The 14,359-nt window shown below is 45.4% G+C and overlaps 2 protein-coding genes across 4 annotated transcripts; one reads left to right on the top strand and one right to left on the bottom strand.

The window, feature by feature from the left end:
• Positions 1-157: 157 nt before the first annotated feature.
• Positions 158-14,348, top strand: LOC113139826 (Fc receptor-like protein 5). Of its 3 annotated transcripts, XM_026323409.1 has the most exons (8): positions 158-203; positions 283-318; positions 587-847; positions 927-1,169; positions 1,245-1,403; positions 2,128-2,234; positions 6,597-6,739; positions 6,846-7,015. In XM_026323409.1, exons 1-8 carry the CDS (start codon positions 173-175, stop codon positions 6,892-6,894), a joined length of 1,029 nt encoding a protein of 342 aa, XP_026179194.1. In that variant the 5' UTR covers positions 158-172; the 3' UTR covers positions 6,895-7,015. The 3 variants fall into 3 exon arrangements, with proteins under 3 accessions (XP_026179194.1, XP_026179184.1, XP_026179202.1); XM_026323399.1 differs by lacking the exons at positions 927-1,169; positions 1,245-1,403; positions 2,128-2,234; positions 6,597-6,739; positions 6,846-7,015 and adding exons at positions 13,199-13,462; positions 13,542-13,784; positions 13,858-14,034; positions 14,161-14,348 and having other exon boundaries at positions 578-847; XM_026323417.2 differs by lacking the exons at positions 158-203; positions 283-318; positions 587-847; ... (3 more) ...; positions 6,597-6,739; positions 6,846-7,015 and adding exons at positions 12,783-12,815; positions 12,895-12,930; positions 13,190-13,462; ... (1 more) ...; positions 13,858-14,034; positions 14,161-14,348.
• Positions 7,102-9,042, bottom strand: LOC113141687 (myelin-oligodendrocyte glycoprotein-like). Its single transcript, XM_026326262.1, has 3 exons — positions 8,908-9,042; positions 8,045-8,380; positions 7,102-7,825 (listed from the first exon to the last, which is right to left on the bottom strand). Exons 1-2 carry the CDS (start codon positions 8,978-8,980, stop codon positions 8,103-8,105), a joined length of 351 nt encoding a protein of 116 aa, XP_026182047.1. The 5' UTR covers positions 8,981-9,042; the 3' UTR covers positions 7,102-7,825; positions 8,045-8,102.
• Positions 14,349-14,359: the final 11 nt, after the last annotated feature.

Raw genomic sequence — 14,359 nt, 5'->3', positions numbered from 1 at the left:
TTTGACCTTGTGTGTCTTTGCAGCTTCGTCACGTCTCTTCTCATCTCACAGTTTAAACAAGTTTCCGGGTGTCAGCTGCAGAGAAAAGCCACTGACTTGCAGAGGCGTCAAACAGGAAGGATGAGGCGTTTACCGACTGTCAGGTTGGTCTTTGTCTCATTCCAGCTACAGAATGGAGGGAACATCTGTCCAGATGCTGCTGGGTGAGTCCTGTCTGTGTGAATGTGGATGAGCAGAGCAGCCATTACAGCTCCCACTGACCTGACTCTCATTTCTCTGTAGCTGTGGTGTCGGTGCTGAGCTGCACAACAGACCAAGGTCAGTGAGCTGTTACTGTCGCAGCCTGAGACTCAGGTTAGTGTGAACAGCAGAGTCTAAGAGAGTCGGACTGAAGCAGCAGCTGCACGTCGTGTTTCTAGGGTTTAAAGCTTCAGGCCAAAAAACAAAAAACTGTTCCACACTTTACCTGCAGAGTCCAGAGTCTGTGTGGAGTCACTGCAAGTACAGAAACTGACAACAAACACAGGTGCTTCTCTTTCCTCTCTGTGATACTGCACTTACTGTTTCCTCATTTCAGGGTCCACAGCTCGTCTGACTCTGAGTCCCAGCAGCTCCCAGTTTTTTGAAGGAGACTCTTTGTCTCTGAGCTGTGAGGAGGACGACAGCTCTGCTGGATGGACCCTGAGGAGGAACACAACCAAACAGAGGACTCAGTGTGGACCTGACTGGGGAACATCAGCTGGTTCTTCCTGTAACATCAGCTACATTGACACACTGGACAGTGGAGTTTACTGGTGTGAGTCCAGAGAGGGAGCAACCAGTCAGAGCATCAACATCACTGTCAGTGGTAAGATGAGCCTGTGGAGTTAGTATTGATGAAGCTGTGTGGAAATGGATGAAATGCTGTAGTTTGTCTCTGTGTTGAGGTGGAGCAGTGATCCTGCAGAGTCCTGTCCTCCCTGTGATGGAGGGAGAAAACATCACCCTGATCTGTAGAACCCAGACATCCTCCGACCTCCCGGCTGATTTCTATAAACACGGCTCCCTCATCATCGATCGGCCTACGGGTCACGTGACCATCCTCCATGTTTCCAAGGCCGATGAAGGCGTCTACAGGTGTAACATCAGGGGCCATGGAGAGTCTCCACCCAGCTGGATCTCTGTCACAGGTCAGCAGCTTCACTTTGATTGACACTCTGATTTCAGCCACATGTTCACCTGACCAGGTGGGCTTCTGTCTGCAGGAACACCTACAACCACAGCCCCACCCACCACTGCAGCCCCACCCCCAGACTCCACCCCCCTCCAGCAGGTGTTCACAGTGGTCCGTTACCTGGTGGTGTTCTGTCCCTACGTCATCTCCACTGTCCTCATGGTGTCTCTGTATCGACACAGACCCACAGGTAACACTCTGAATCAATCAATCAATCGATCAATCAATCAATCAATCAATCAACCAATCAATCAATCAATCAATCAATCAATCAATACCAGTTGTCTCTGACTCAGCTTGTTGTTGAAGGTGCAGAGGAACATCTGCCAGCTGTGACGCCACATCTGTTTGTTTGTTCTAATTATTTATTTCACATCTTTGTTGGGTTAGTGCAGATACAGCAGAGACAAACATCTTGTGTAACCAGCAGGAGGCAGTGTCAACACATGATCTGGAATAATCCGCCACTGAAAATAGTCCCTGACAGACACAATGGTTCCTCCTGTTTGGTAAAAACCACAGTGAGCATCTGTTTCAGGATGTACTGTACATATTGTTTCTAAGGAGAAAAATATAAATATCACCGGACTGAACCTTTAAGGACGGACTCTTCATTTGTAAGAGACCTGAGACCAGTAAAAGTCCAAAAGTATCATCATCCAAATGTACTTGAAGTGGCCACAGTAAAAGTTCTCAGAGCAGGAAAAAGTACAAGGTTTGGCTCATGAAGTAGCATGAAGAAGTAGCACAACATGCAAATACTCAGTAAAGTACTAATACCTCAGAGTTGGACTGAAGTACAGCCCTTGAGTAAATGTACTGAGATACTTTAAACCACTTCCTGAGACATTTTACACATCACACAGACCTGCTTTATCAGCTGGAGCTGAACTCTGTTTTTTCTGTCCCCTTAGTTTCCTATAGGTCAAATAAGCAGCAGCAAGTACAGCAAGAACTAACAGACCCACAGCCAGTCCAACATGTCCATGACCTGCAGGAGAGAACAGGTGTGAGGTGTCAGGTAGGTGATGACTGAAGAACAGAACAAACTCCTGTCAGACATTATCTCCTGCACTTTGACCACATCACTCATCCAGCTGTTTTCTACAAAGTCTCATCAACAACATCTGGAGAAAACACAAACATCTGGTCTCACATCAACAACCAGGAAGCAGCTTCAGCTCTGCTGCTCAGACAAACACACACTCACCTGCTGAGACTCTCAGGTCGATGATGCTGATGAGTTCAGGTGCGTTTGTTTGACTCTGGGAGACACGACACTCGTATGTCCCAGTGTCATTAAACGTCACATTCTTCAGAGTCACAGACACGTCTCCATCCTTCATCTGTGAGTCCTTCAGCTCCACCCGCTCCTTAAAAGATGGATGCTGGTTGTCTGGATCAAACCTCTTGTTCCAGTACAAAAACACATAGTCTGGACCCAGACCAGGTCTGGTCCAATTTAAAACAAAGATCTTTGTGCTCCTGGGAGCTCGACATGGCAGAGTGACAGTGTTTCCAGGTTCAGCTGTGATGATCATGTCTGCAGTAAAGAGGGAAAACAAGGAGCAGAGACGTTAGAAACCAGTGATAAATGAGATTTAATGGAGGTTTAGGTGATGGTTTTCCCAGTTTATATACAGTATCTCACAGAAGTGAGTCCACTCCTCACATTTTTGTAAGTAGTTTATTATATCTGTTCATGTGACAACACTGAAGAAATGACACTTTGCTACAATGTAAAGTAGTGAGTGTACAGCTTGTATAACTGTGTAAATTTGCTGTCCCCTCAAAATAACTCAACACACAGCCATTAATGTCTAAACCGCTGGCAACACAAGTGAGTACACCCCTAAGTGAAAATGTATGGACATTTGGTGTGAGGTGTCAGGTAGGTGATGACTGAAGAACAGAACAAACTCCTGTCAGACATTATCTCCTGCACTTTGACCACATCACTCATCCAGCTGTTTTCTACAAAGTCTCATCAACAACATCTGGAGAAAACACAAACATCTGGTCTCACATCAACCAGGAAGCAGCTTCAGCTCTGCTGCTCAGACAAACACACACTCACCTGCTGAGACTCTCAGGTGGACGGTGCTGATGAGTTTAAGTGGATCTATTTGACCCTGGGCAACACGACACTCGTATGTCCCATTGTCAGTAAACGTCACATTCTTCAGAGTCACAGACACGTCTCCATCCTTCATCTGTGAGTCCTTCAGCTCCACCCGCTCCTTAAAAGATGGATGCTGGTTGTCTGGGTCAAACCTCCCGTCCTGGTACAAGAACACATAGTCTGTCCCGAGATCAGGTCTGGTCCACTCCACAGTTAAGATCTCTGAGTTGCTGGGAGCTCGACATGTCAGAGTGATGTTCTGTCCAGGTTCAGCTGTGATGGTTCTCTGACCTGAAGAACAGAGGAACAGACAGAGACCAGAGGTTAGAGGGTCCAGGTGTAACAAGCTTTACTGTAGTTCAGCTGAGCAGGTTTTAGAAATCTGTTCTTTGATCAAATGAAATCAACCTTGGAATTGAAACTAGAGGAGTTGTTGAACATTTGGTGACTGATATTGATGAACTGTCAACACAGTGTCTACAAAATGAACCTGAATTATTGAAGGATTAGGATTCTTTGATTCATTAATACATGGATCAATTCTAGATTCATTCTAAATGATCAGAAGTTGAAAAAGCTGAAATGAGCTTCAGCTCAGTGACAATAAAAAGTCCAGCAGTTCAAAGACACATGTGACACTGTAACAGTGATAATTGATCTTTATCAGTGAAAAAAGTTCCACTGTTCTGGTCTGTGAGGTTCCTGCTTTGAGATACTGTAAGGCAAGGCAAGTTTATTTATACAGCACAATTCATACACAGAGTAATTCAAAGTGCTTTACAGAAATAAAAGACTTTAAAAAAATACATAAGCAAGAATAAAAATAAAAGACATGCCACCACTTTGTCACCATATTTGCCCCTTATGATATCGACTATCGGACCACGCTGACCCATATTTGTGGGTCCCCTACTTTCAGTTTGTCCCATCCCTGATGGACTAAAAGTACCTCAACACAGACTATCTGCGGAGGCGATCCTGAGTCCCGGACTCTTACGTCTAGGATCGAGTAGACTACAGCTGGAGGTTCCAAACCCCTTATTTGAGTCTACAGCTGTTTAGACCCGTATTCTAAGGATAACACTAAAGCGCCAGGGTTCCTAACCCCTGAGTCCCTGACCCAATTGGCTTTAGATCGAAGGTTCCCAACCTAATCAACTTAGAGTACTGACCGTGAGTCCGATTGTCTTCCCCAACTGGACAAAAGTAGTGACAAGACAGTTTTAAAAAAAAGAAAAAATAAATAATAATAAAAAGTTAAAAATTAATATTAAAGGAAACTGAGTGCAGATAGATCGGTTTGGATAAAACACTGTCAGGGTTAGTCTGGTCATATGTTATATGCCACACTAAAAAGAAAGGTTTTTAGCTCGGACTTAAACATTGCCAGAGATGAGGCTTGTCTAACATCATCAGGAAGACTATTCCAGGTTTTAGCTGCATAGAACTGAAACGCTGCTTCTCCCTGTTTAGTCCTGACTCTGGGCACGAGCTGAAGGCCTGTCCCTGATGTTCTCAGAGTTCGAGATGGTTCATATGGCATCAGCATGTCAGAGATGTAATGTGGTGCTGAGCCATGAAGAGACTTATACACAAGCAGTGCTGTTTTGAAATCTATTCTCTGAGAGACAGGAAGCCAGTGCAGAGATCTGAGAACAGGAGTAATGTGGTTGTACTTCCTGGTTCTAGTAAGGACCCGAGCAGCAGCTTTCTGAATGTACTGTAGCTGCTTTACAGCTCGTTTTGAGAGCCCTGTGAACAGGCCATTACAGTAATCTAACCTGCTAGAGATAAAAGCATGGATGAGTTTTTCCAAGTCTGGTTTAGACATGATCCCTTTGATTCTGATGTTTTTGAGATGCTAAAATGCTGACGATGTTATCAATTTAATGTGGCTGTTAAAATTCATGTCGGAGTCCATGATTACCCCTAGATTTCTAACTTGATTTTTAAATTTTAGAGAAAGAGACTCGAGGTGACTGCTGACACTTTCTCTTTGTTTCTGAGGCCCAAAGATGATTATTTCAGTCTTGTCTCTGTTTATTTGGAGAGAGTTGTTTTTCATCCACACAGTGATCTGTTCAATACAGCGACACAGTGAATCCACTGGTCCATATTCACCAGCTGTGAGTGAAATGTAAATCTGAGTGTCATCTGCATAGTTATGGTAGGACACATTATTGCTGCGTATTAACTGGCCTAAAGGAAACATGTAAAGATTTAACTAAAGGGGTCCCAAGATGGACCCCTGGGGGACTCCACATGTCAACAACATTTGGTCTGAGACACAGTTACCAACTTCAATGAAATACTTCCTGTCTTCAAGATAGGACTTAAACCATTTAAGGGCACTACCAGAGATGCCTATCCAGTCCTCTAACCTTAGTAACAGGATCACATGGTCCACTGTGTCAAAAGCAGCACTTAGATCCAACAGTACTAAGACAGAGGCTCTGCCAGCGTCGGTGTTAAGACGAATGTCATTTGTCACCTTGATGAGGGCAGTCTCAGTGCTGTGATGGAGCCTAAATCCTGACTGAAAATCATCAAAGCAGTTGTTTAGCATGAGAAAGTCAGTAGGTTGTTGGTAAACAACTTTTTCAATGATTTTGCCTAAAAACGGCAGGTTTGATATGGGCCGGTAGTTGTTCAGTACCATGGCATCGAGACTGCTCTTCTTCAGGAGAGGCTTGATGATACTGTACCAGGTCTTTACTGGCTCCAGCTGTTGATTGTTTTGGGTCTTTGTGGCCCCAGTCAGTGAAAAACTGTGATGTTCCTACTAATAGATGGGTGAAGGACTTTGCCTTAACAGGAAATGCCTAAATGTTTCCAGCTCCTGCCCTGACAGACACAAACACAGATAATGGGTTTTAGTTTTTCCCACCACAGTCATGGTTGCTGTCAGCCTCAGTCCTCTGCTGCTTCTTTTCTTAGAGTTGTTATCTGGGTACAAATGTCACCCACAATAAAGATGAAACATCACTGTTCTCTGAAGCCTCAAAGTATTTTCTCCCTTATCGTTGGTCTTGGACCCCAGGATGTAAACACTGTTAGAGACTGTTCAGTCACATGATCTCTGCTCATTTTCATTTCATCAATACAAAACCACTTCTGGGACTTTTTTAAGCTTATTTTTCCAGGCTGAGACAAAAAAAAATTACTTCAGTGACTTTGAAAATATCAGGTTTAATCTCACTCCTGTGCCTCCTCACACACATTGTTCATAATTCATGGGTTGAACCTGTGCTCCAACTGTAGAGCCCCGCCCACCACTGCAGCCCCGCCCCCAGACCCATCCCCCCTCCAGCAGGTGTTCACAGTGGTCCGTTACCTGGTGGTGTTCTGTCCCTACGTCATCTCCACTGTCCTCATGGTGTCTCTGTATCGACACAGACCCACAGGTAACACTCTGAATCAATCAATCAGTCAATACCAGTTGTCTCTGACTCTTCTTGTGTCCAATGTTGATAAATTCTCCATTTTCTTTCTCACCTGCTCTGACTGCAGGAAATCACCTGTCTGTCTCCATGGTGATGACCCCGCCCACCCATGCTGAGCAGGGATTGGACGATGACCACGATGACGTCACCACAGAGCATCAGTTCTGATTGGCTCTCTGGTCAGAACCTGATGGCTGAAAACTACTGGCTCATTTCTGAAACAGTTTTCTAAATAAAGCGAACAGATTCACTCAACCCTGTGTTTTAAAATCAGCTTGTTGTTGAAGGTGCAGAGGAACATCTGCCAGCTGTGACGCCACATCTGTTTGTTTGTTTTAATTGTTTATTTCACATCTTTGTTGGGTTAGTGCAGATACAGCAGAGACAAACATCTTGTGTAACCAGCAGGAGGCAGTGTCAACACATGATCTGGAATAATCCACCACTGAAAATAGTCCCTGACAGACACAATGGTTCCTCCTGTTTGGTAAAAACCACAGTGAGCATCTGTTTCAGGATGTACTGTACATATTGTTTCTAAGGAGAAAAATATAAATATCACCAGACTGAACCTTTAAGGACGGACTCTTCATTTGTAAGAGACCTGAGACCAGTAAAAGTCCAAAAGTATCATCATCCAAATGTACTTGAAGTGGCCACAGTAAAAGTTCTCAGAGCAGGAAAAAGTACAAGGTTTGGCTCATGAAGTAGCATGAAGAAGTAGCACAACATGCAAATACTCAGGAAAGTACTAATACCTCAAAGTTGGACTGAGGTACAGCCCTTGAGTAAATGTACTGAGATACTTTAAACCACTTCCTGAGACATTTTACACATCACACAGACCTGCTTTATCAGCTGGAGCTGAACTCTGTTTTTTCTGTCCCATTAGTTTCCTATAGGTCAAAGAAACAACAGCAGCAGCAAGTACAACAAGTACAGCAAGAACTAACAGACCTACAGCCAGTCCAACATGTCCATCCTGGTCTCCTCCATCCTTGTCTCCTCCGTCCTCGTCTCCTCCATCCTTGTGTCCACCTGTGTGACCTGCAGGAGAGAACAGGTGTGAGGTGTCAGGTAGGTGATGACTGAAGAACAGAACAAACTCCTGTCAGACATTATCTCCTGCACTTTGACCACATCACTCATCCAGCTGTTTTCTACAAAGTCTCATCAACAACATCTGGAAAAAACACAAACATCTGGTCTCACATCAACAACCAGGAAGCAGCTTCAGCTCTGCTGCTCAGACAAACACACACTCACCTGCTGAGTCTACTGTCAGGTGGGTGATGATGAGTTCAGGTGCTTTTGATTGACTCTGTCAGACACGACACTCATATGTCCCAGTGTCATTAAACGTCACATTCTTCAGAGTCACAGACACGTCTCCATCCTTCATCTGTGAGTCCTTCAGCTCCACCCGCTCCTTAACAGATGGATGCTGGTTGTCTGGGTCGAACCTCCCATCCCGATACACAAAGATTTCTTTTGGATCCAGATCAGGTCTGGTCCACTCCACAGTTCTGATCTCTGAGCTGTTGGGAGCTCGACATGTCAGAGTGACGTTCTGTCCAGGTTCAGCTGTGATGGTTCTCTGACCTGAAGAACAGAGGAACAGACAGAGACCAGAGGTTAGAGGGTCCAGGTGTAACAAGCTTTATTGTAGTTCAGCTGAGCAGGTTTTAGAAATCTGTTCCTTGATCAAATGAAATCAACCTTGGAATTGAAACTAGAGGAGTTGTTGAACATTTGGTGACTGATATTGATGAACTGTCAACACAGTGTCTACAAAATGAACCTGAATTATTGAAGGATTAGGATTCTTTGATTCATTAATACATGGATCAATTCTAGATTCATTCTAAATGATCAGAAGTTGAAAAGGCTGAAATGAGCTTCAGCTCAGTGACAATAAAAAGTCCAGAAGTTCAAAGACACATGTGACACTGACGTCCACAAAGACCTGGATGATAAAAAGACTCTCTCAGCGTCGCTGCTGAAAATCCTTCCAGACTATTGATCACTGATCAGATTCACTGTGTTACACCACAGCACAGACAGAAAACTCTGTGTCTGGTTAGAGACTTTTTCTGACCACACTTTAGCTTCAGCACCACAGAACTCACCTCCAGAGACCAAGACCAGGACCCACAGACAGAGTGCAGCCCAGAGGAGAGAAGCAGAAGTGCCCACAGACATCGTGCTCAGATCTGATCCTTAGCAGGAAAATATGACGACTCTTGTTTTATAGTTCAGCCCAGACCAGCTCTGCTCTGGGGATGGGGGGCGTGTCTATCACTGCTGAAATCCCGCTGCACACTCTTATGACACTGTTATTTCTGGATATGCAACTCTGGGAAAGTCCAGCACTTCAGTCCAATAAGAATGACGTATTTGGACTTTATTTATTATCCTGATCTATCAGCAGATTTTAGAGCCAAAACTTTAGTTTCTTTTCAGGATCAGATGAAACAAATCAAATACAGTCTAGTCATCATAAACCAAAGTAACTGGATTAGGTTTATTTTTAGTAAATGGATGAAAGTCCTTTGCAGACAATGAGTACCTGAAGTCTGGGCTGGCTGGAAACCTGGACTGCTGGTTACCCTGGGGGGTCGCTCAGCTGGGCAGATTATGGATTGTCGGGCAGTGATGGCAGGTCACTACAGTCCGTGTCATTCTCAGGGAGGACCCCTGAAGTTGGACTTAGTTCCCACCTGCCAGACCTTTTGGAACCTGCCTGCCTAAAAATTCTGTTCCAGACCAAAGTGATATTTTGGCTGGGCTCAGTGTTTTCGTTGTCTCTGATGATTTATTCTGTTTGTTCCGTCTCAGGATGACCTCTGTACGTGGCCGACAAGGGCAAACGCGCTGCAACAACGGAAACACCTGCAAGAAAGAAATGCTGCAAAAGAGAAAACACAACGGAAGTGCGACAGACCTGTAGGGGGACCCCGAACTGAGGGATGCTATGAACAAAGGTTGGCTAAGTTTTACAGAGGCCAGAGAGAGACACATGTAGTGATACAAGCCACGTCTCATTTCAGAGGCTGCTCATATGCAGCTTATAGTTTTCAATTGAAACATAAAGAGCTTCCTCTGATGATTGTTCTCATATGAGCAAAAATGCTCTACTACATTTGTTTACTTGAACAAAAGTGTCATACAATGTTGGGAGACATGGGGGGGGCAGGGTTGTTTTTGCAGGTTCATTTTCCATTTATTACTTTTTAAACACTTGGCTGTCATATTTTACAATACTGTACTTTTATAATGCTGTACAAAGTGACGGCCAAGTGTTTAAAAAGAAATAAATGGAAATCCTACCTTTTCTATGTCGCCTCTGTAAAACTTAGCCAACCTTTGCTCATAGCATCCCTCAGTTCGGGGTCCCCCTACAGGCCTGGCGCACTTCCATTGTGTTTTCTCTCTTGCAGGTGTTTTCGTTGTTGCAGCGCGTTTGCCCTTGTCGGCCACCGTACCCTCTGTCTCCTGCAGAGACACCTAATGCATAATGAACAAGTCCAGACCGTTAATCTGCCTGATGTGTTAGTTCAGGTCCAGCTGTGGTGGTGGACAGAGGCCAGATGGAAAATCCCTTCTCATGTTACCAACAAATATACTCTCTCACTCTGTGATGTTCCTACTAATAGACGGGTGAAGGACTTCACCTTAACAGGAAATGCCTAAATGTTGGGTAATGTTGCCTAAATGGGTTTTAGTTTTTCCTACCACAGTCATGGTTGCTGTCAGCCTCAGTCCTCTGCTGCTTTTTTTCTTAGAGTTTGAACCTGAAACCGGATGTTTCCTGCTTATAAGTACCTCAGTGTTCATGTGAACCACAAACTGGACTGGACTCATAACATAGATGCACTGTACAGGAAGGCCAGCGCCGACTCTGGCAGGATGTCCTGCAGGATGCTTCAGTGACAGACTGACTCACCATGGCTGTGTGTAGGACAGAGTCCACAGGTCTTTCCTTCCTGCTGTCAGACTCCACCATGATCAGACTAACACTGTCCATGTGTCATCCATCTGCTGTGATCATGTCCAACACTGTATTATAAGGTGAATCCCATCAGAGCAATATACTGTAGTCACTTTACCTGCTATTTATTTATTTATCCATAGATGTCCATATACTGGACAGACCCATAGGCACATATTGGACACACTTAGAGTTTTTGTAGCTTCATACTTTTATTCCACTTAGTGTTTTAGAATATTTTTACTTTCTTATTTATCTCACATCTTTGCTCCTTCTGGCTCCGCTGTGTTTTTGGACTTTGCTGTTGTCAACAAGACAGTTTCCTCATTGTGGGACAAATAAAGGTTTTCTTATTCTAATTAGAGCTCGATGTCTGTCTGCTGGACTCTACTCTGCCTTTGGGACCTGGTACCGGCGTGTGGAGCCGAGTTCTGAACAGACACAGTCTGAACTGAGCAGAACCATTTCCTGTGGTTACATCAGTGTGTGGGTCGAGGGGGGTTGACTCCTGATAAAGTGAAACCAGACAGTGACACCGGGAGAAGCTGCACATTTTTCACATAATTTGTAATGTGCCAAACCAAAGAAGAAGAGTTAACACATTTGCAGAGAAGATTTCTGCTGGTTACACGTCAAAGATGGAGACGGTCAATGATGTGGGACAGTGTTTCTCCTTTATTCTGTAGACACAAAGTGATAAAGCCTTGATGAGCGATGGCTTCACTTCTGCCTAAGGGCCTTGTTGTCCGTCCTCTTAGCGCCATCAAGTGGCGTAACATATGTATTACACCAGGACTGACAGCAGGCCCACAGGTGCCTTATGTCCCATATAAGTGGCACAGTGCACAACACAACAGCAGTAGAACAAACAAGACAACAACTGTAGGGAGGGGTCCCTTTCTGTATGAAACATCCTGGGTGCTGCACTAAGAAGGTGTCGGTGGAATCAGGAGGAGAAACAGTGAGAAGAGAGATTTGCTTTCATTATAGAACAGTGAACACAACACGACGCGCCCTGGTTGTTGCTGTGGAACAGGGCCGGTTCCTGGCAGCTGTGGAAGGGTGGGCTGGAAGAGATCCTGGGTGGGCAATTGTTAGGATACATTCAGAACGTGGGTTTGTTTGTTTAACACACACTACCAGGTCTCCGTAGACTGCACCTGACTGTGGCTCGATGCCTGTTTCTGCAACCCCTGGAGAGACATAGATGTGGATCTGAGCTGTTGGTGTTCTCCCATGGTCCTGTTTCAAAGGTCAAAGGTCACCACTCACCCTTCATCCTGTCACAGCTTCACTGGCCCCACGGCCGCTCACACGTTGACCCCTCAGGGAGAGAACTAGGTCTGAGTCAAGACTAAAAGTAGCAGTAAAAACTAGTAAGTGATGAAACAACAAAGTCCCACCAGGATGTGCCGCGACACAAAATCTAATATAGTGAAGAAACAAAAGCACCAGTGTTGTTTCACATCACTTTTCAGCAGAAGTCACCAGGATTTAAAGACAGAGGTGGAACAGTTGAATGAAATCAAACAACCTTTTTATTAAACATTGTAGCAGCAGGTCAAGCACTGAACTGAATGAAACCAGGCCTAGACCAGGACTAAACCAAGAATGAACCAGGACTAGACTAAGACTAAACCAGGACTAGACCAGGACTGGACCAGGACTGAACCAGGACTAGACTGAGACTGAACCAGGACTAGACCAGGACTAGACCAGGACTGAACCAGGAATGAACCAGGACTAGACCAGGACTAAGACTAGACCAGGACTGAACCAAGACTAGATCTAAGTTTCTGAGTTTCTCTGAAGTCGACAAAGCTCAGGATTTTCTCTCTCAGTGTTTGACCTTGTGTGTCTTTGCAGCTTCGTCACGTCTCTTCTCATCTCACAGTTTAAACAAGTTTCCGGGTGTCAGCTGCAGAGAAAAGCCACTGACTTGCAGAGGCGTCAAACAGGAAGGATGAGGCGTTTACTGACTGTCAGGTTGGTCTTTGTCTCATTCCAGCTACAGAATGGAGGGAACATCTGTCCAGATGCTGCTGGGTGAGTCCTGTCTGTGTGAATGTGGATGAGCAGAGCAGCCATTACAGCTCCCACTGACCTGACTCTCATTTCTCTGTAGCTGTGGTGTCGGTGCTGAGCTGCAGAACAGACCAAGGTCAGTGAGCTGTTACTGTCGCAGCCTGAGACTCAGGTTAGTGTGAACAGCAGAGTCTAAGAGAGTCGGACTGAAGCAGCAGCTGCACGTCGTGTTTCTAGGGTTTAAAGCTTCAGGCCAAAAAACAAAAAACTGTTCCACACTTTACCTGCAGAGTCCAGAGTCTGTATGGAGTCACTGCAAGTCCAGAAACTGACAACAAACACAGGAGCTTCTCTTTCCTCTCTGTGATACTGCACTTACTGTCTCCTCATTTCAGGGCCCACAGCTCGTCTGACTCTGAGACCCAGCAGCTCCCAGTTTTTTGAAGGAGACTCTTTCTCTCTGAGGTGTGAGGAGGACGACAGCTCTGCTGGATGGACCCTGAGGAGGAACACAACCAGAGAAACCAGGACTCAATGTGGACCTGACTGGGGAACCTCAGCTGGTTCTTCCTGTAACATCAGCTACATCGTCCCATCAGACAGTGGAGTTTACTGGTGTGAGTCCAGAGAGGGAGCAACCAGTCAGAGCATCAACATCACTGTCAGTGGTAAGATGAGCCTGTGGAGTTAGTATTGATGAAGCTGTGTGGAAATGGATGAAATGCTGTAGTTTGTCTCTGTGTTGAGGTGGAGCAGTGATCCTGCAGAGTCCTGTCCTCCCTGTGATGGAGGGAGAAAACATCACCCTGATCTGTAGAACCCAGACATCCTCCGACCTCCCAGCTGATTTCTATAAACACGGCTCCCTCATCATCGATCGGCCTACGAGTCACGTGACCATCCTCCATGTTTCCAAGGCCGATGAAGGCGTCTACAGGTGTAACATCAGGGGCCATGGAGAGTCTCCACCCAGCTGGATCTCTGTCACAGGTCAGCAGCTTCACTTTGATTGACACTGATTTCAGCCACATGTTCACCTGACCAGGTGGGCTTCTGTCTGCAGGAACACCTACAACCACAGCCCCGCCCACCACTGGAGCTCCACCCACCACTACAGCGCCGCTCCCAGACCCCGACCCCCTCCAGCAGGTGTTCACAGTGGTCCGTTACCTGGTGGTGTTCTGTCCCTACGTCATCTCCACTGTCCTCATGGTGTCTCTGTATCGACACAGACCCACAGGTAACACTCTGAATCAATCAATCAATCAATCAATCAATCAATCAATCAATACCAGTTGTCTCTGACTCTTCTTGTGTCCAATGTTGATAAATTCTCCATTTTCTTTCTCACCTGCTCTGACTGCAGGAAATCACCTGTCTGTCTCCATGGTGATGACCCCGCCCACCCATGCTGAGCAGGGATTGGACGATGGCCATGATGACGTCACCACAGAGCATCAGTTCTGATTGGCTCTCTGGTCAGAACCTGATGGCTGAAAACTACTGGCTCATTTCTGAAACAGTTTTCTAAATAAAGCGAACAGATTCACTCGACCCTGTGTTTT

The sequence above is a fragment of the Mastacembelus armatus genome, chromosome 18, assembly GCF_900324485.2.
Source record: "Mastacembelus armatus chromosome 18, fMasArm1.2, whole genome shotgun sequence".
Classification (NCBI taxonomy): Eukaryota; Metazoa; Chordata; class Actinopteri; order Synbranchiformes; family Mastacembelidae; genus Mastacembelus; species Mastacembelus armatus.
The sequence above is the reverse complement of the archived record's forward strand: the minus strand, read 5'-3'. Positions and strand labels throughout refer to the sequence as shown.